At 37.2% G+C, this 22,605-nt stretch overlaps 1 protein-coding gene across 2 annotated transcripts in view; it reads right to left on the bottom strand.

Moving 5' to 3' along the window:
• Positions 1-22,605, bottom strand: part of RNF13 (ring finger protein 13) — a 143,942-nt gene that overhangs the window by 56,308 nt on the left and 65,029 nt on the right. For both annotated transcript variants that reach the window (XM_003358608.5, XM_013980793.2), the window contains 2 exons: positions 20,594-20,681; positions 13,630-13,720 (listed from right to left, as the gene is read on the bottom strand). In XM_003358608.5, coding sequence (XP_003358656.2) covers positions 13,630-13,720; positions 20,594-20,681 — 179 coding nt within the window. The remainder of the gene's footprint in view (positions 1-13,629; positions 13,721-20,593; positions 20,682-22,605) is intronic.

The raw sequence follows: 22,605 nt of genomic DNA, 5'->3' as shown, positions 1-22,605 counted from the left end.
TAACGATCCGCGTTGCCGTGAGCTGTGGTGTAGGTTGCAGACGCAGCTCGGATCCCGAGTTGCTATGGCTCTGGCATAGGCTGGCAGCTACAGCTCCGATTAGACCCCTAGCCTGGAAAACTCCATATGCCGTGGGAGCGGCCCAAGAAATAGCAAAAAAAGACAAAAAAAAACACAAAAAACCAATAACAGAAGACTACTTATTCTATGATACCATTAATGTAATGACCAGATGAGAAAAACCCATAGAGACAGAAAGTGGATTAGTGGCTGCCTGTGGCTGGTGCCTAGGAAAAGAAATGGGGAATATGGAAGGACCACAGATAGAAACATGGTTTCTATTTGGGGTGTTAGAAACTTCTGAAACTAGAATGGATGATGACTACACAACTCTATAACTACAAAAATCACTAATTTTGTATTCTAAATTGATAAATTTTATAGTATGTGAAGGATATCTCAATAAAGATACTTAAAAAGTTGTCGTAGATCAGTGAGAATCTGACTAGTATACATGAGCATGTGGATACAATCCCTGGCCTCGCTCAGAGAGCTAAGGACACAGTGTTGCCATGAGCTGTGTGTAGGTTGCAGAAGCAGCTCAGATCTGGTGGTGCTGTGGTTGTGGTACAGGCCAGCAGCTACAGCTCAGATTTGACCCCTAGCCTGGGAACTTCCATATACCAGGGATGTGGCTCCCTCCAAAAAAAATTTTTTGTTTGAAAGAACAAAAAAGAAAGGATAGCAATGAAAATCCTGAAAAAGAGGAATGGGAGTGGGGAAGGATTATCCCTAAAAGATACTAAATGTGTATAGTAAAACTGTGTAGAGATGAGATTAAGATGGCAAAATAGAAGGACTGGAGCTAACCTTCTCTCATAAAAACAATAAAATTACAATCAAATGCTTAACAACCTTCAACCAAATGGACTGGAAGTTTTCAAAAAGACATCCTACACCAGAAGACAAAGAAGAGGCCACATCAAGATGGTAGCAGGGGGGATTACGTGATATAAGCAACCCTGTATATGCGGGGTGGGAAGCCCACAGACTGAAAAGTAACTGTACCAAAGAGACTCACAAGAGTGAGAGTTCTGAACCCACATCATGTCCCAATGCCTGGGAATCGGGCATTGGGAGAAAGACCCCCCAGAGCATCTGGCATTGAAGGCCAATGGGGCTTGTGTGCAGGAGATCCAGAGGACTGGGGGAAACGGAGACTCCATTCTCAAAAGGTGTACACGGTCATTCATGTGCAATGGGTCCCAGGGCAAAGCAAAGGCTCCATAGGAATATGGGTTGGACCTGACTGCAGTTCTCGGTAGATCTCCTGGGAAAATAGGGGGTGACTGGGGCTTGTTGTAGGGGAAGAACATTGGAAGCAAAGCTTTTTGGAATATTCATCAGTGTGTGTTCCTCTAGAGGTGGTCATTTTGTGAAAATTTGCCCCCCTACCCCAACAGCACTGAGAACCCCCAGGCCAAACAATAATCCAGGTGGGATTACAGCCCCACCCATCAGTGAACAGGCTGCTTAAAGACCCCTCAGGCACAACTGGCTGCCTCTGATCATACCCAGAGACAAAGGCCCACCCACCAGAGGGATAGGAATTAGCCCCACTTACCAGAAGGCAGGCACCAGTCCCTCCCATCAGGAAGCCTACAGCAAGACCCCATACCAAATTCAGCCACAAGGGGAGCAGACAACAGAAGTAATAGAGGCTACAACTCTATTGTCTGAAAAAAGGACACACCAAAAACCTCTGAAAATGAAAAGGCAGAGAACTGTAACTCAAATAAGGGAACGAGAAGAAAACCCAGAAAAACAGCTAAGTGATCTGGAGATTATCAGCCTCCATAAAAAGACTTTAGACTGGAGATCCCATGGGGGCTCAGTGGTTAACGAATTCGACTAGAAACCATGAGGTTGCGGGTTCGATCCCTAGCCTTGCTCAGTGGGTTAAGGATCCGGCGTTGCTGTGAGCTGTGGTGTAGGTCGCAGACGTGGCTCAGATCCCATGTTGCTGTGGCTGTGGCGTAGGCCAGCAGCTACAGCTCTGATTAGACCCCTAGCCTAGGAACCTCCATATGCCGCAGGAGCGGCCCAAGAAAAGGCAAAAAGACAAAAAAAAAAAAAAAAAAAAAAAAAAGACTTTAAACTGATGATGCAATACGATGCAAATATACTGGAGGCAAAGACTGATAATTTACAGCAAAGACTGAGCAAATAAGTACAAGACTGAAAACCCAGACAAGGCATTCCCCATTGTGGCACAGTAGAAACGACTCCAACTAGGAACCATGAGGTCGTGGGTTTGATCCCTGGGTGAAGGATCCGGCATTTCTGTGAGCTGTGGTGTAGGTCACAGATGCAGCTGGTTCAGATCTGGCATTGCTGTGGCTGTGGAGTAGGCCAGCAGCCGTAGCTACGATTAGACCCCTAGCCTAGGAACCTCCATATGCCACGGGTACAGCCCTAAAAAGACAAAAAAAATAAATAAATAAATAAAACTCAGGCAAGCAGAGATGCAAAATACAGTAACTGAAATAAAAAACTCATTAGAAGCAACCAATAGCAGAATACAGGAGGCAGAAGAACAAATAAGTGAGGTGGAGGACAGACTAGTGGAAATCACTGAGGTGGAAGAGAAAAGAGATTGAAAACAAATGAAGAGAGTCTCAGAGAGCACTGGGACAATGTTAAATGCACCAATATCTGTATTATAAGGGTGCAAGGAGAAGAGAGAAAGGGACAGAAAAAATATTCCAAGAGATAATAGCCAAAAACTTCCCTAACATGGGAAAGGAACCACTCACTCAAATCCAGGAAGCACAATGAGTACCATATAAAATAAACCCACGGAGAAATACAGAGACACATATTAATCAAACTGAGCAAAATTAAAAACGAAGAGAAAATACTGAAAGCAGCTAGGAAAAAGAAAACAAATAACAAACAGGGGAACCCTGATAAAGTTATCGGCAGATTTTTCAGCAAAAACTCTGCAGGCCAGAAGGGAATGGCCCAATATACTTAAAGTGATAAAAGGAAAAAACCTCCAACCAAGATTACTTTACCCAGCAAGGCTCTCATTCAGATTTGAAGGACAAATCAAAAGCTTCACAGATAAGAAAAAGCTCATTAAGAGAACTCAGCAACACTAAATCAGCAACAAATACTAAAGGAACTTATCTAGCCATAAAAGAAAAGGCCACAACCAGAAACAAAAATACCACAAATGACAACACTCACCAATAAAGGCATATATATAGTAAAGGTAGGAAATAATCCATGCACAAATATGCTCCCAAAATCAGAAATCATGAGGAGAGGGTACAAATGCAGGACACTGGAGATGCACTTGCAATTAACAGACCAACAACTTAAGACATTCTGGTATATATATAGACTCGAATATCAAAACCTCAGAGTAACTGCAAACTAAAAATCTACAATTCATACACATACAAATAAGAAAAATCAATTCAACTACAACACTAAAGATAGTCATCAAACCACAAGAGTAGAGAACAAGAGAAAGGAAGAAAAAAGAGCAACAAAAACAAATACAAAACAGTTAATAAAATGGCAATAAGAACATATACATCAATAATTACCTTAAATGTTAATGGACTAAACACCCCAACCCAAAGACATAGACTGGCTGAATGGATACAAAAACAAGATCCAAATATATGCTGCCTTCAAGAGACCTACTTCACTTCTAGGGACACATACAAATTGAAAGTGAGAGGATGGAAGAAAATATTTCATGCAAACGGGAATCAAAAGAAAGCTGGAGTAGCAACACTCATATCACACAAAATAGACTTTAAAAGGAAGAATATTTTAAGAGACAAGGAAGGTCACTACCTAATGATCAAAGGATCAATCCAAGAAAAAGATATAACAATTTTAAATATTTACACACCCAACATAGGTTCACCACAATATATAAGGCAACTGCTGACAACCTTAAAAGGACAAAGTAGAATAACACAATAACAGTGGGGGACTTTAACACCCCACTTACAGCAATGGACAGATCATCCAGACAGAAAGTCAATAAGGAAATGCAGGCCCTGAATAAAGCATTAAATCAGATGGTCTTAACAGATATTTATAGGACATGCCATCCAAAAACAGAATACACATTCTTCTCAAGTGCACATGGAACATTCTCTAAGATTGATCACATCCTGGGCTACAAATCCAACCTCAGTAACTTTAAGAAAATTGAAATCATATCAAGCATCTTTTCCGACCACAACGCTATACGACTGGAAATCAACAACAAGAAAAAAACTGCAAAAAACACAAACACATGGAGACTAAACAACATGCTACTAAACAACCAATGGATCACTTAAGAAATCAAAGAGGAAATTAAAAAATGCCTAGAAGCAAATGACAACAAAGATACAACACTCTAAAACTAATGGGATGCAGCAAAAGCTGCTCTAAGAGGAAAGTTTATAGCAATACAAGCCCACCTCAGGAAACAAGAAAAAGCTCAAATAAACAAGCTAACTTTACATCTCAAGCAGCTAGAGAGAGAAGAAAAGACAAGACCTAAAGTTAGTAGAAAGAAATCATAAAGATTGGAGCAGAAATGAATGAAATAGAAACACAGAAAACCATAGAAAAAAATCAATGAAACGAAAATCTGGTTCTTTGAAAAGATAAACAAAACTGATAAACCCTTAGCCAGACGTACCAAGAAAAACAGAGAGAGGACTCAAATCAATAAAATTAGAAATGAAAAAGGAGAAGTAACAACGGACATCACAGAAATACAAAAGATCATAAGAGACTACTATATGCAACTATATGCCAATAAAATGGAAAATCTAGAAGAAATAGACAAATTCTTAGAAAGGCACAATCTTCCAAGACTAAACCAAGATGAAATAGAAAAGATGAACAGACCAATCACAAGTACTGAAATTGAAACTGTGATTAAAAAACTTCCAACAAACGAAAGTCCAGGACCAGAGGGCTTCACAGGCGAATTCTATCAAACATTTAGACAAGAGCTAACACCTCTCCTTCTGAAACTATTTCAAAAAATTGCAGAGGAAGGGATACTCCCAAATTCATATTATGAGACCACCATTACCCTGATAGCAAAACCAAAGATACCACAAAAAAAGAAAAGAAAAGAAAAGAAAACTACAGGCCAAATTCACTGATGAACACAGATGGCAAAAATCCTCAACAAAATACTAGCAAACCGCATCCAACAATACACTAAAAGGATTGTACATCATGATCAAGTGGGATTCATCCCAGGGATGCAAGGGTTCTTCAATATCTGCAAATCAATCAATGCGATACAACACATTAACAAACTGAAGAATAAAAACCATATGATCCTCTCAATAGACGCAGAAAAAGCCTCTGGCAAAATCCAATACCCATTTCTGATAAAAACCCTTCATAAAGTGGGCATAGCGGGAACCTACCTCAATATAATAAAGGCCATATATGACAAACCCACAGCGAACACCATTCTCACTGGGGAAAACCTGAAAGAATTCCCACTGAGATCAGGAACAAGACAAGGATATCCACTTTCACCACTACTCTTCAACATAGTTTTGGAAGTCCTAGCCATGGCAATCAGAGAAGAAAAAGAAATAAAAGGAATTCAAATTGAAAAGGAAGAAGTAGGAGTTCCTGTCGTGGTTCAGTGGTTAACAAATCCAACTAGGAAACATGAGGTTGCAGGTTAGATCCCTGGCCTTGCTCAGTGGGTTAAGGATCCGGTGTTGCCGTGAGCTGTGGTGTAGGTCACAGATGTGGCTCGGATCTCGTGTTGCTATGGCTCTGGAGTAGGCCAGTGGCTGCAGCTCTGACTGGACCCCAGCCTGGGAATCTCCATATGCCATGGAAGCAGCCATAGAAAAGACAAAAAAGAAAAAGAAAAGGAAGAAGTAAAACTGTCACTATTTGCAGATGACATGATACTACACCTAGAAAATCCTACAGACTCTACCGGAAAACTGTTATAGCTCCTCAATGAATTTGTCAAAATCACAGGATACAAAATTAATACAGAAATCAACTGCATTTCTATATACTAACAATGAAAGATCAAAAAGAGAAATGAGGGAAACAATCCCATTTACCATCACATCAAAATGAACAAAATACTTAGGAATAAACCTCCCTAAGAGACAAAAGACATGTATTCTGAAAACTATAAGATGCTGATGAAAGAAATCAAAGATGACACAAATAGATGGAAAGACATACCATGTCTTGGATTGGAAGAATCAATATTATCAAAATGGGGAGTTCCCATCGTGGAGCAGTGGTTAACGAATCTGACCCAGGAACCGTGAGGTTGCGGGTTCGATCCCTGGCCTTGCTCAGTGGGTTAAGGATCCTGTGTTGCCATGAGCTGTGGTGTAGGTCGCAGACTCGGCTTGGATCTTGCATTGCTGTGGCTCTGGTGTAGGCTGGTGGCTACAGATCCGATTGGACCCCTAGCCTGGGAACCTCCATATGCTGTAGGTATGTCCCTAGAAATGGCAAAAAGACCAAAAAAAGAAAAAAAAAATTATCAAAATGACTATACTACTCAAGGCAATCTACAGATTCAATGCAATCCCTATCAAATTACCAAGGATATTGTTCACATCACTAGATCAAAATAGTTTAAAATTTGTTTGGAAGCACAAAAGACCCAGAATAGCAAAAGACATCCTGAAAAAGAAAAATGGAGCTGGAGGAATCAGGCTCCCCAATTTCAGACTATATTACAAAGCTACTGTCATCAAAATCAAATGGTACTAACATAAAAACAGAAACACAGATCAGTGGAATGGGATATAAAGCCCAGAATTAAAGCTGTGCACTTACAATCAACTACTCTATGACAAAGGAGACAAGAATATACAATGGAGAAAGGACAGCTTGTTCAATAAGTGGTGCTGGGAAAACTGGACAGCCACATGGAAAAAAATGAAACTAGAATGCTTACTAACACCATACACAAAAATAAACTCAAAATAGATTAAAGACCTAGATATAAGCCTAGATAGTATAAAACTCTTACGGGAAAACATAGGCCAAACATTTTCTGACATAAACCACAGCAATTTCTTCTCTGATCCACCTCCTAGAGTAATGACACTAGGAACAAAAATAAACAAATGGGATTTAATTAAACTTAAAAGCTTCTGCACAGCAAAGGAAACCCTAAACAAAATGAAAAGACAACCCACAGAATGGGAGAAAATCTTTGCAAGTGAATCAACTGACAAGGGGTTAATCTCCAAAATTTATAAACACCTTCTGCAGCTCAATACCAAAAAAAACAACATTCCTATCAAAAAATGGGCAGAAGATCTAAACAGACAATTCTCCAAAGACATACGGATGGCCAAAAAACACATGAAAAGATGTTCAACATCACTAATGTATTAGAAAAATGCAAATAAAATCCACTATGAGGTACCATCTTACACCAGCCAGAATGGCCATCATCAAAAATGTCTACACCCAATAAATGCTGGAGAGGGTATGGTGGTGGGAATGTAAATTGGTGCAACCACTGTGGAAAAGAGTATGGAGATTCCTCAGAAAACTAAAAATAGAACTACCATTTGATCCAGCAATCCTACTCCTGGGCATCTATCCATAGAAAACCATTACTCAAAAAGATACATGTACTCCAATGTTCATTGCAGCATTATCTACAATAGCCAAGTCATGGAAACAACCTAAGTGTCCACTGACAGAGAAGTGGATCAAGAAGATGTGGTACATATACACAATGGAGTACTACTCAGCCATTAAAAAGAAAGAAACTATGGCATTTGCAAAAATTATTATGCTAAGTGAAGTCAGTCAGACGATGAGACACCAACATCAAATACTATCACTTACATGTGGAATCTAAAAAAAAGGACACAATGAACTTCTCTGCAGAACAGATACTGACTCACAGACTTCAAAAAAACCTATGGTTTCCAAATGAGACAGTTTGGGGGTTGGGGTGATGTGCTGGGGGTTTGGGATGGAAATGTTATCATTTGGTTGTGATGATCATTACTACAACTATAAATGTAATAAAATTAATTGAGTAATAAAAAAGAATTACATCTGTAGGCAAATGTAGCCTTTTAAAGTAAATGCCTACTAGACAGAGATGAAGAATAAATGATACTATACTTTTTTCAAAAAAAAATGTGATGAAAAAGTGTGGTATTGGCAGACAAAAGATAAAGAATAGAAAATTCAATTCTCAAATGGGATAAAGGATAAACATTTTTAGCAGTAGTGTTGGGATAACAGGATGTTTACGTGGAAAAAGATATGGTTGGATACATTCTTCAAGCTATATATAGAATAAATTACAAATGAGCCAGAGATTTAATATTAAAAATGAAACCATTACAAGTATAAATGTGGGTTAACTTCCTCTGTAACCTAAAAGTAGTAGACATTTTCCTAAGACTCAAGACCAGCAGCACAAAGGAAAAGGTTAATATATTTGATTATGTTAAAGCCAATACTATAAGTAAAATTAAAATAACAGAGTATTAACAACACCTATGATTGGGGAGTTCCCGTCGTGGCTCAGTGGTTAACAAATCTGACTAGGAACCAACCATGAGGTTGCAGGTTCAATCCCTGGCCTCACTCAGTGGGTTAAGGATCCGGCGTTGCTGTGCTATGATGTAGGTCGCAGATGTGGCTCGGATGCTGCATTTCTGTGGCTGTGGTGTAGGCTGGCAGCTGTAGCTCTGATTTGACCCCTGGCCTGGGAACCTCCACAGGAGTGGCTCTAAAAAAAAGCAAAAAAAAAAAAAAAACTTACAGCACAAATAAATGGTTACCATATCTAATAAACAACGCTTCTAAAAAAGAGGGGAAAAGTTACCTACACTAACAGGAAAAATGGGCTACAAATAAAGAGTTCATAGAAAATGGCATGCGAATAGCTCTTAAGCGCTCTTAAGCATAAAAAGGATGTTCAGGAGTTCCCTGGTGGCCTACTGGTTAGGGACTCCGTCCTGTCACTGCTGCAGCTTGTGTTCAATCCCAGGGCTGGGAACTTCCACAAAGGTATATTAGCAAAAACATAAAAAGACTTCTACATAAGATTATTCACTATAACACTATTTATAACAGCAAAAGACTGTTAACTATTCCAGTGTCCATCAAGAGAGGACTGGCTGATTAAACAAACTATGCCCATCAATAAAATGGAGTTCTATGCAGCTGTTTAAAAGGAATGAAGAATCACTCTATTCACTTATATGGTATGATCGCCAGGATATACTGTTAAGTGAAAAAAAAAAAAACCAACCAAGATAGGAAATAGCGATCACGTACTGAGTACTGAGGGTAGATGATGGAGGGAAAGATAGATATTTGGTCTTAATTTTTAAAATTAAGCAATAAACTAAAAACTGTTAAAAATATTACTTATAAGGTGAGGAGGACAGGAAGGAATAGTGTGGATAAGGGTGGATGATACTCAGAAGATGAAAAGTCTTCGAATATACATTGTTTTGTTGATTTTGACTTTTTAAGCTCATACATAATTATGAAAGTCATGATGGGGGTTTTTTAATGCACTCCTTAAAATGTAAAAGCAAAATGAATCAAAGAGACCCAAGTTTCCAGGTGGTAGTATCAGCAAAGGAAGAATTATTTCAAAGTCTTTAAAACACAATAATATGACTTTACATCCTTAATATATATTAAGTACTGAGAGACTTTTTAAAAAATGTTGGTAATAGTGTTGTTATTGTTCTAAGTCTGTTGTGTGTGCACTGTGTAACTAAGGAAGAAAATAAACAACTATGCTGGTGTCTTCAAGTATGGAAAAATAAAATACAGACATAAGGTCAAAGAACCTATATAGCAAAGAACCTGTAATACTGAATTTAAATTGGGAGCAACAACATATACTCATGGTATATTATATCTTTAAAAACATGTATGTTTCCTAGCTCTGCTCACTGAAAAGCCCTAGAAATAACGAAAAACCCAGGAGCAATGACCACCTCCACCCACAAGGTGTCTAAACACCATATCCAGTTAAAAGGAACAGAACTCCTTGGAGAAATGACTGGCTTCATAATGGAGGGAAGGAAAGAATAAAACAGGCCTGGAACATCTTATCAGAGAGAAAACAAGGAGCAACCAAAAGTTCCTAAATTCATGTTGAAAGAAATCAGGATTAAACCTGAAAAAGTTTGAAATGAGACAATGTGAATATCTATAAAGATAATAACTGCATATTAAACAGGTTTTAACTCATGAATTCAGTCAAACTTTAAAATACATTAAATCATCTCTGGAAGATGCTAGAAAACTAAATCATTTTAAGAAGAATAAATAAAAAGAATCAAGTGTTTATCCTATTTTTCCTAAACAGACTATACTTCAAGATAATCAAATAATTGGTAGGGTGTGATTCCACTTTATAGACGTATTTTAGCTAATAAGTGAAGGGATTATAAAATTAGATTACTTGCAAATCCTAAAAAACCAATGTACCCATACAATGATCATTAATGATTATTCCTATCACAAAGAGAGAACCAAATATTATGTCTCCTGGTAGAAATACAATAACACATAAATTATTCTCACCATATCTATCTTCCTGGAGCCTTCGCCCACACCTGAATTTGAACAAACCTTTAGATCTAATTAGGCAATTTACAGAGAAAATTAAGTTACATAGGAACACTCTAGGCAATATGCCAAGGATACATCAGAAAAGTCCAGACTGTAGTAAAATTTTGCAGGACAAATGACCCTGTTTCTTCAATACATAAATGGCCAGGAAAAAGAGACACAGCAAACTTATGGATTAAAAATAGAGTGATCTCATGCCTTAATTTGCTCTGAAGCAAATCTAAAGACTGACATTTGTGTTGATGTTGAATTAATAAATAAATGATAATATTTTTATATATAACCTTATCTTCTAGTGATACATTCTGAGATATTTATAGCTGAGATGACAGGCTATCCAGACTTGCTTTAAAATAATCATGGTGTGGGGAAGAAAGATGGAGGATGAGGGGGAGGCACTTGAGGGTAGACAGTCCAAACAAAATTGGCCATGAGTTGATAACTTCTAAAACAATGATCAGGTTCATTATACTTCATCTTTCTACTTCTAAATACATCGGAACATTTTTATAAGAAGAATAAATTAATGGGTAGATAGAGGAGTTCCCATCATGGCTCAGTGGTTAACGAATTCCGACTAGGAACCATGAGGTTGCAGGTTCAATCCCTGGCCTTGCTCAGTGGGTTAAGGATCTGGCGTTGCTGTGAGCTATGGTATAGGTCACAGATGTGGCTTGGATCCTGCGTTGCTGTGGCCTTGGCATAGGTCGTGAGCTACAGCTCCGATTAGACCCTTAGCCTGGGAACCTCCATATGCCACGCAGCAGCCCTAGAAAAGGCAGGAAAAAAAAAAAATGGGTAGATAGATATGCAGGCAGGCAGAATGACCAATCTGCCAGCTAACAGATGGATGAGGCAGATCAGTATGAGTAGGTCTACAATCCGTTATGCAAAGTTCTGAAATCTAAAAAGTTTTAAAAGTAATGTTTGCAATTCATTTGATGTCAATTCAGTCTGAACTGAACAGACATGATAAAATACCTGCACATTTCATTGCAGATCTAAAATACATTACAAAATACTAGGTGGGACTATTTTATGAGCACATTACCACTAATTAATATCAGCATTCAAATACAGGAAAAAAAGTAAAAGCTTTGTTAAAATAGCAGCTTTTGTTAGAGAATAGCATCACAGGGACTTTCAGTGAAATGTCTTATATTTCTGAATCTTTCTGTATTTTACCAGCAGGTATGTATTATTTTTAACTTAAAAAGACACAACTTTGTAATTAAAAACAAAAAAAACCTCTTTAGTATACATATTAAAATACACAGCATTTTTCTAAATGAGGGAATATTGAGGTAAAAGCAAGTAGTAGTTCTCCCTCCCTATTAACTACAAAAATATGGCTGACAAAATAGCATGTTGCATAATAACTATTTTCATCTTTAAAAAAAAATTTTTTTTTTTTGCTTTTTAGGGCTGCACCCGTGGCATATTGAAGTTCCCAGGCTATGAGTCAAGTCAGAGCTGCAGCTGCCAGCCTACACCACAGCCACAGCCACGAGGGATCCAAGCCGTATCTGTGACCTATACCCCAGCTCATGGCAATGCCAGAACCCTGACCCACTGAGCAGGGCCAGGAATTGAACCTGCATCCTCATGGATACTAGTCAGGTTCATTACTGCTGAGCCATGACGGGAACTCCTTGCATAACTATTTTTAATACAACATCCAAAATTATGTTCCCTAACTTAATAAAGATGTTCTGAGCATAGAGTACATGAAGAGTATTTTAAATACAAAACTATATACAGAATGACAAAAACTGTAAGCAGAAAACCTCTCCCTCTTTTTTATTCATATTCAAACTCAAATGTTCATGGATTTTTTTTTCCCCCTAAATAATCACAATTGCATTTCATTATGCCAATTTCTTCTTTTGGCAAATGTAAATAATAAGGGATAATAATTTTTAAAAAAACCTTAAACAGGGTTGTTGTGAGAATTAAATGGAAACAAACATATAAGCTGTGCCTTCATGAGTGCCTAGCACTTGCTGAATCCTCAATATATATTACTGAATTTATTATCAACATTGCTATTATTGTTCCTATTAGTCAAAAGCCTGTTCCCGTCTGCTATATTTTGGGGATATGTTTGATAGAAGAAGCTCTTAAGTGTTAAGTGCACTTTTTTTAATATTACATAAGACAGCTGTGCCTACATGTTAACCAAAATAATGAGATTTGGGGGAGGAGTTCTGTATAGAAGTTTTTAATTCCAAATCAAACATTTATTTCTTGAAAACAAATTTTTTGTGTTTATAAAAGTCCATCACTTATAACATTGTTTCAGATTTTTTGTTTACAAAATAACATTTCTTTTTAATAAAATACAAGTATGTCTCAATGAAAAAGTATCATATAAATGTAAATCACATTGCTTCTAAATACCACTCGTTTGATTAAACTATAAAATGGAAAGTTTTGTTATCTTTTTAGCAACATGAATGCTTTAATTTCTCTAACGTAAATATATTTTCAATATGCAATCATACACAGAGGAAAGAGTACAATACAATAAGTCTTAAAATCATGACTTAAGAAGAGATAATTCAGCAACATAGAGTACTTTCTAAAACATAACTTTGATCACATTAATATTATATAATTCTACCCTCATATAAAGAAGAGTCTTGGAGTTCCCGTCATGGCTCAGTGGTTAATGAATCCGACTAGGAACCATGGGGTTGCGGGTGTGATCCCTGGCCTTGTTCAGTGGGTTGAGGATCCAGCGTTGCAGTGAGCTGTGGTGTAGGTTGCAGACGCGGCTCAGATCCCACGTTGCTGTGGCTCTGGCATAGGCCAGCGGCTACAGCTCCAATTAGAACCCTAGCCTGGGAACCTCCATATGCAGTGGGAGCGGCCCTAGAAATGGCAAAAAGACAAAAAAAAAAAAAAAAAAAAAAAAAAGAAGAGGCTTAAGCTACATGATTATTTTTTATATCCAGTACTTACCCTTTTTCATATGTGAATTCATCTTTCAGGGAATTAGCTGATGATTCACCAATAAAGACAGATGGAATGTCAATTTTCTTTAGTACTTCAACTGTATAAAACAATAGTAAAATTATTCTTTAGAGCCCATACTTGGTATGAAATTCAACTTAACTTTCTTCATAATAGCAGCAAATGAAACCGGAAATAATTACAACTTGAAATGTCCATCAGTTGATTTTTCCATATTGCAGGTTTATATTAGCATCAAAATGGTTGAGAAATATTATTACATTTACAATAACAAAAGCTGATATTTTGCATATATACAATTACCACACTATCTCAATGGTTCTATGAGATTGAAATATAATTATTTTGAGTACTTCCATTTGATTTATTCCTCTACAGACATAATTAACTATTAGAAAAGGAAGAAGAGGAAGAAATGTAAAGTTTTTTTTTCCACTCAAAATTTAATTCCTAAATGAAAACATGAAAAAGCTTTTTTTACATACCCATTCCCAGGAGAAGTGTAAGCCAAAGAATGTAAGAAAAGTCCACCTTACAACAGTCTGAAAATGACACCACAATCTAAGGCTTTCCAGAATGAAGGGCTGACAAGAGTTCAGTAAAGGGTATAGGATAGGGAAGTTGGGTAAATTTCTACTTCTCCTAAGCCTGGAGTTCATGGTAATAAAGCCTTGTGTTTTGACTGGTGTCTTAAGAAATCTGACTTTTATATATATATTTAAAAAAAAAATCAAATGCCACCAAAACAAGAACTTTGTAAAAAATTACCTATTACTCAGGAAGAGAAATAAAAACAATCCTCTGTTACTATAGAAAAAGGAGCTGTATTTTTAACTGAGTTAATTTAACAGTTTTGGCTTTAGAGAAAGTGCATTTGTTTTCTTCTGTTACATTTTTCACAATAACTTTTTTCTATGTTTCTTTTAAAAAGGCATATTTATTATTTATCTTAAAGAGATGGGTAGATACAAAAAGAACAGAACACAACCATAATCCTTTGCACCCAAAGACAAGGCTTTTATTTGAAGCAATATAAACAGTTCCATAAGTTTCGACAAATACATACAATTATGTAACCACCACCACAGTCAAGATATAAAATGTTTTATCATTCTTCCAAATTCTGTTATGCCCCTTTACAGTCAACCTCTCCCCCCAACCTCAACAACCACTACTGTATTTTTCTTTAATTCTTTTTTTTTTTTTGTCTCTTCTAGGGCTGCACCCATGGCATATGGAGGTTCCCAGGCTAGGGGTCTAACTGGAGCTGGAGCTGCCAGCCTACACCACAGCCACAGCAACGCAGGATCCGAGACGCGTCTGCAACCTACACCACAGCTCACAGCAACGCTGGATCCTTAACCCACTGAGCAAGGCCAGGGACCAAACCTGTGATCTCATGGTTCCTAGCTGGATTCACTTCCACTGCACCACAAGGGGAACTCCCTCTTTAATTCTTATAAAGACAAGTTTTAAAGTTTTAAAATCTTAGTATCCTTAGTACATTTTTTTTCACTTTCAGACTGTTTTGATTTATGCAAATAAAATTATTCATTCCACACATTCCCTCTCTCTCTCTCACACACACACACCCATATCATATAAACCCCCAGGAGGGAAGAACCCAAAATGGTTAGTAAAGGAGTATGTAATCACTATCTTTATGCAGATCAATAAAAACTTAAATTTTTGTATTAATGGGATCATGCAAGGGAAAAAAATGCAGGCTTTTTCCCACTCAGTGGTATCCTGTCATTCCAATAAATAAATATCTATCTCATCATTTTTAATAGCTGCAGAGGTACCATTATATAATCATATATATTTTAGGGAGATATGTTCTACTGTGCTAAAAGATTTTTCTCTTTCAAATATCAGTTTAAAACTTGATAATTAAAACTTGGAACTATATACCCTTTTTAAAATGTTTCACTCTTTCATGGAGATACTCTGATAAACTCAAGGAGAAAATTTTGGCTTCTAACTACTGACTTATAATATTGGAAGTAACATAACTTCCTTGAGTTTTGGTATCTAATGAGATGTAAAAAGCTCCTCACTTTAGTCAGAAGATTAAGAAGAGGGGGAAATGATGTACACAAATAAGAACAGAATAGCCACCTTAGAGACTCTGCAACATCACTTATCTACTGAAAACAAAACCAAACATTTTAGTTCACGAAATATTTTTTAAATGCTGAATTTTAATTCTGATGCACAATTCTGTGAAGTATATGTGCCAAATATATTATCCATATCATAGACAGATTATAATTTAAATGGCTAACCCCAGCCTCTCCAGATTCATATAAGCAATTGCCTATTCAATATCTCTGTTGGATTGCCTAACATGTTTCAAACTTAATGTTTATCAAATGAAATTCTTTTTTTTTTTTTTTTTTTTGGTCTTTTGTCTTTTTGTTGTTGTTGTTGCTGTTTCTTGGGCCGCTCCCACGGCATATGGAGGTTCCCAGGCTAGGGGTCGAATCGGAGCCATAGCCACCGGCCTACGCCAGAGCCACAGCAACGCGGGATCCCAGCCGCGTCTGCAACCTACACCACAGCTCACGGCAACGCCGGATCGTTAACCCACTGAGCAAGGGCAGGGACCGAACCCGCAACCTCATGGTTCCTAGTCGGATTCGTTAACCACTGCGCCATGACGGGAACTCCTCAAATGAAATTCTCAATATCTCTTTTCCTTTATTCTACCCCTGCTCTTCCTCATTTCTGTAAACAGCATAACTATCCACCCAGTTTCTCAAGGTTAAACATCTTAGAGTTCTCCTTGACTCTTCCCTTTCCTTTATTCCTCATATCAAACTCCATCAACTTCAAATATACCCATAATTCTATCACTTCCCATCACAGTCACTTCTAATAATCCAAACAACCATCAACTCTTGCATGGCTGCTGCAACAATGTTCTAACTGGTCTCTTAATTGGCACTCTTGCCCATATTTCACCTTCAGTCCATTTCTCCAAAGAACAACCAAAATGATCCTTTTAAAATCTGTCAGATTATCCCACCTCACCTCTGTTTAAAACCACTGCAGAAAATATTCCAAAGTCCTACAAGACCCAACACAATCTAGTCCCTGGCTCCCTCTCTAACATTATCCCTGCAACTCTCTCTCCCCTGTTCATTCTACTGCAGCTACTGGGGTTTTCTCCCACACCTTGAAAATGCCAGGTATGCTCTACCTTTATGCCTTTGCATTTGCTGGCTGTTCCCTTTCCTTGAAATATCCTTCAGAAATCTGCCTGGCTGAGTCTCTCACTTTAGACCTATGCTCAAATGTCAAAGCCTCATAGATACCTTCTCTGATCACCCTCTCTAAAATAGCCATCCTCCTCTCATCCCTGTCACTCCGCATCCCTCTAACGTGGCATGTCCTCTACATAGCACTTACCACTACTTGACAAACATAACTCTTTGATTACGTGTTCATTTCCTCTCTCCCATTCTGGAATACAATAATAATAATAACTGAAGCAATAATAATAGCAGCTAAATAACCATTAAATTACTACCAAGAACCAGATGTTTTATATGTTGTAAACAATAAGCCAATGAATTAAGTACTATCATCATCCCCATTTTACAGATCAGAAAAGTGAGGCACATACATGTTAGGTAATGTTCCCAAGGTCATACAACCGGCAGGTGGTGGCAATGAGATTCAATTCTTGTAAAGCAGTACTCAGAAACCACATTCTCAACTACTGCATTCTGCTTCCTCAATGAAAAGTACAAGCAGAGCCTCAAAAATGTATCATTTCCTGCTGCTGTCAGGATGCTTAAAGCACTGCTTACTGCAGAGTAGGCTGTCAAAATACATTTGTTGAAGGAAGAAAGCAAAGAAAAAAAGGAGAATAAACAAACTCAGACATATTGACAACTTGTCCTGATTATACAGTGAGGAATTTGCACAGCATAGACAAATTTGAGGCTCTGACTCCTCATCTAGGTTCTTTCCCCCCTGCCATGGCACGGTATTATCATATATCTGCTCTCATGTAATCTTCACAACCTTGTCAGGTCAAATAAAAATTAAAATTAATTTACACTGCTACAGATTAAAATAAAGGGCTTGGAAAGGGTAGAAACTTTTCCAGCATCACAAGTCAGTTCATATATCAACAGCCTGGAATAAACTCACATTTCCTGGTCTTGAAGTTTGTGTTTTCCCCACCACATTCTGCTGCCTCCTGAAGATGACAAATATAACTGGCTTACTGAGTTAACCCATCCTATGTCCCAGCTGAAATAAAAACAGACACATTCCTGTATGAAATGTTGGCAACAAGGGACTTTCAAAACTTCCTTTTGTTTCCAGATATTAGAACCTCTCCTCTTAGAAGAACACATGCAACATTCCTTGTAGCTATGCCTAAGCCTAAAAAGAGGGATAGATACATGCCTCTTTTAATAAACCCAGATTTTCCTTTCCTCTATGAAGTAACAGCAAAGATGAAAGTGGTAAAGATCTTTACAACATGTGTTGGATATATGAATTGTTCAAACACACACATACTCAAGGACAGAGCAAAATTTCACAGAAAGTAATCCAAGCAATAAAGAACAAAATTCTGAGCAATCTTTGAAACGTAATAACTTCAGGTGGAACATTTCCATAGCAAACAAAGGATTTTATGATTGTGCGCCACTTTTGATATTTAGCACGCATTCCCTAGGAACTCACATGATTACCACAAAAAAAAAAAAAAGGTTTTATTACAAAGAAAACAGATGCTAAAGGGAACTGACACTTCCAGCCTGCAAAACTGTTAGTAAGGGTATGTCAAAAGAATAAATAGTTTACAAATGCTAATCATTTTATTCAACACTAAACTATTGAGAAGGTCTTGAGGATTGTTAAACCCCAGGCCCAGGCCTTCAGCAAAACACACAAAGAGTAACTTGCTCAAAATTATACAGCCAATACAAGTAAGAGCTTAGATCTGAATTTAGGCCTATATCTAGAATGTGCTTGATTTCCATTTTGCCAGTAATGTACACAAGTCTCAAAACTGTCTAACCAGGAAAGTATCATGTGGGGTAATAATTTTTTTGAGATAATTAAAAGAAGAGAAGAAAAATGTGTCATCTGTAGTACCAACAATACTAGATTATTTAGTAAGTAAAATCCCTTCATTAATTCCTCTAATTGCTAAGCAGTGGTTGTCAAACATTTTGTGAAATTCCAGAATCTCTTTAGGGTACTTCATGCATTCTATAATTAGGATTTAATGAGCTAAGATTAAAATAATAATTTAAAACATAAAGTAATTATTACTAAGTTTTGCTTTTTTTATGCTGTAATTTTGCCCCAGATTATATCAGAGGTAAGAAGGAAAAGAGTTCCCTAACTCAACAACAAAAAATACTGCCTCATTCTATAAAAAGATTTTTTTGGTCAGGGAATCCAAAATACTTCCTATTGAGGCTGTAGTTATTTAAAGTCCTAAATACATTCCAATGGAGTGTATCAGCCCATAACTTTAGGTCTGCTCTTCACTCCAAAGTCTTTCTTGCATATGTAACTCAATGCAACTTAATAACAAGGGGTATTACTGTTTGGTACTAAAAGAAAAACAAAAATAAAATACTTAATCATGAATGTTGGCAGTATATTCAGTGTATTTTGGGTTCTGAACCCAGCTGCCAATGTGCATGGGGATCTTCCCCACACCATCAAACAACTCAACTCAATTCTGACATTATCTACCCCAAGATAGCATCCGATTCCACAGGTTAAGGGTCTGCTCTCACAAGAATCTCCATCCGCCACTTCAGATGCCAGTTGCAAATCTAAGTTGTCATCTGTGCTTCTGACCCACCAACTATAGACTGGTGGTTCCAAAAACCTCTACCTCATGGATTCAATTAATTTACTAAAGCAGCTCACTGAACTCAACGAAACATTTTATTTACTAGATTACCAGTTTATTATGAAAGGATATAACTCATGAACAACCAGATGAAAGAGATATATAGGGCAAGGTATATGGGAAAGGGTGTGGAAGTTTCATGCCTTCTCCAGGAGTGCAATTGTCCTTGCATCTCCACGCTTCCACCAACCTGGAAACTTGGAACCTATCCTTTTGGGTGTTTATGGAGGCTTCATTACATAGGCATGACTGATTAAATCACTGGCCACTGGGGATCATTCAATGTCCAGTCCTTTACCCCTTTCCTAAGGTCAAGGGTAGGACTGAAAGTTCCAATCTTCTAATCACCTGGTTAGTTCTAACAGCCAGCCCCATCCTTTAGTGGGGTCTCAAAGTGGCCTCATTAATATAATAAAAGACACCTTTATCACTATCTCTAAATTAAGCATACAGTTTAAAAATCAGTCTGTAATCAGTCTGTAATAAAATAAGTCAGTTATTTTATTAAAATTGGCTCATTTTCCCTACAAGCTAATATTTAGCAGAGAATAAAGCAATATATTCTCATTTTGAATGAAAACCTACCTAAAGGCATGCCAGTGTTTGCTAAGGAGCTAATAATAAACTGGTATAAGAGAACACAAGTACATGGCTTTGAAATTCCACAAGAATGCAGCAGCTACTTAGTATTTCTGCATATCCTAAAATTTAACATTGTGAATCTCTAAATAAATCACAAAAATTCTCCTATGGCATCTTTAACTCAATGTTTATCTCTATTTAAAACTTTGGTTTTCACCACAATATAAACACATTCAACAAAATGAAACACATAGGTAAAAACAAAAACAAAACTAGCTGTTCAGAAAAGAATAAATCGATTCCATTTCTACTGTGAACAAAACTGTTCCAAGAGGATTAAAAATTGGGAATTATCTTTCTGATAGAGAAGAAATTTTGCTTTTTAAACAGAAAATGAAAGAATAGAAATTCTGTTAAGTTTAGTTTTGAATGGTTGGTTAAACAGGAGAGAAGAAAAGTGATACCTGTACTTACTGTCGTTGGATCCCATGCTAATGAGGTCATCAGAATCAACATTGTGAACTATGGCTGCTTTGTACCCTGCTCTCTGTGCATTTAAAACCTGCAAGTCAGAAAACAGTCATGATATGAGGAAGAAAATGCTTTGTCATAAGGTCCCTTAATTTCAACAAACATAAATCAACAAGTCCATACCATTCAACTAGGACTAGTTATTTGAAGAGATTTCAACGTGTTCATGAAACATAATTGACATTTTACAATTGATTATCAACAACTTTTTTAGCTATCTTCTTGATTTCATTCACAGTATTAAGTGAAATGAAAAGCAAATAAAGGATAGAGGGAAAACCTCCCATACCAAAAGGATCCAAAGCAATAAAACTGTCTAGCTCTAAAGAGGTAAAGAGACTTGCCGTGATCAGGCTCAAGAGTCATCAGCCCTTGAGAACTCAAATCTACCGCCACCATTTATTAGCAGGATAAACTTGGGCAAAGTCTTTTTCTTCCTTGATCCTGTTTCCCCAACTTTATTTATTTATTTATTTTTGCCTTTTTAGGGCTGCACTCTCAGCCATGGAAGTTTCCAGGCCAGGGGTCAAATCAGAGCTGTAGTTGCTGGCTTATGCCACAACCACAGCCAATGCCAGATCTGAGCCACATCCATGACCTACACCACAGCTTAACCTTCTTACTCTATCACCTTTGGACCATTTGGTAAAAATGAAGGATTAGATAATTTGCATACTGGTCAAATAAAATGACAACTGGGTAGGCAAATATATATACAACATAGTTTTGAATACTTGAAATACTTTGGAATACTCTGATTATGTAGTTCTGGGTACTTAATATGATAAACTCTTGAAATATATTACCTTATACTCAATGCATAGTGATGTCTCTCAAAGTGTTTATGATATTTATACATCTAAAATTATTTTTTAAAGAATTTTCAAAAGCCTAATATTAGGTCTGTTTTAGTTATCAGCATTATAATGATTCAAAATTCTACTGTAATTCAATAAAGACCTGAGTCAAGCCACAAAGTGGAAGTGCAAGTCCAAAAAGTTGAGTTCTCAAGAGTAAAAGGAATGACCAAGTATTCAGCAGATTCAGGATATGAATGCTAGGTAAGAAATGAGCCTCATGTATTCAAATTTGATTGCCAAGAGTAAAATTTTCTTCTATAGTATCCCCTGACTTCTCTAAAACTATCTCACAAATGAAATCTGGAATTCTGAAAGAGACAATACTGTGGATTAATCAGTATGATTTTATCCTATCCCCTAAAAAAACCTGAATCTGCAGTGCCTCAGAGAATTAATATTTAGCTCATCTTTACAGCCGCTATAGTACCTATGAAAATAATAGCTTGGGAGTTTCCGTTGTGGCACAGGGGTTAACGAATCCGACTAGGAACCATGAGGTTGCAGGTTAGGTCCCTGCCCTTGCTCCATGGGTTAACATCCGGCGTTTCCGGAGCTGTGGTGTAGGTTGCAGAGGCGGCTCGGATCCCGCGTTGCTGTGGCTCTGGCGTAGACTGGCGGCTACAGCTCCGATTCAACCCCTAGCCTGGGAACCTCTGTATGCCGCGGAAGCGGCCCAAGAAATGGCAAAAAGACAAAAAAATAAATAAATAAATAATAGCCTGACACAGAATAGGCACCCATTAAATATTAATTGAATGAGAAAATGTATGAAACATGCTTAAATTAATAGCTCACATTATAACATTACAAACATGAGAGAAAATCAGGCAGTTTTTTTTTAAATGAATTAAAATAGCATTGATAGTTCACCAACATCAGACCTACTTAATATTGAGAATAATGGCAAGGAAAAAAACCAGTCAATGAAAGTATTACAAGGAATATTTTGCAGTCATGCGAGGATAATCAATAATCAAAAAAAAAAAAAGTTTAGTTTTTGCCTTTGTGTGCACATTTTATTTTTTAGGTGGATTGTTATCCAACTAAAATTAAGAAAATGCCAGCCCTCACAGCCTCTTCCCCACAGATTTTACT

The sequence above is a fragment of the Sus scrofa genome, chromosome 13, assembly GCF_000003025.6.
Source record: "Sus scrofa isolate TJ Tabasco breed Duroc chromosome 13, Sscrofa11.1, whole genome shotgun sequence".
NCBI classification, from domain to species: domain Eukaryota; kingdom Metazoa; phylum Chordata; class Mammalia; order Artiodactyla; family Suidae; genus Sus; species Sus scrofa.
Note: the sequence above shows the minus strand (reverse complement) of the source record. Positions and strands in the feature narration are given on the sequence as shown.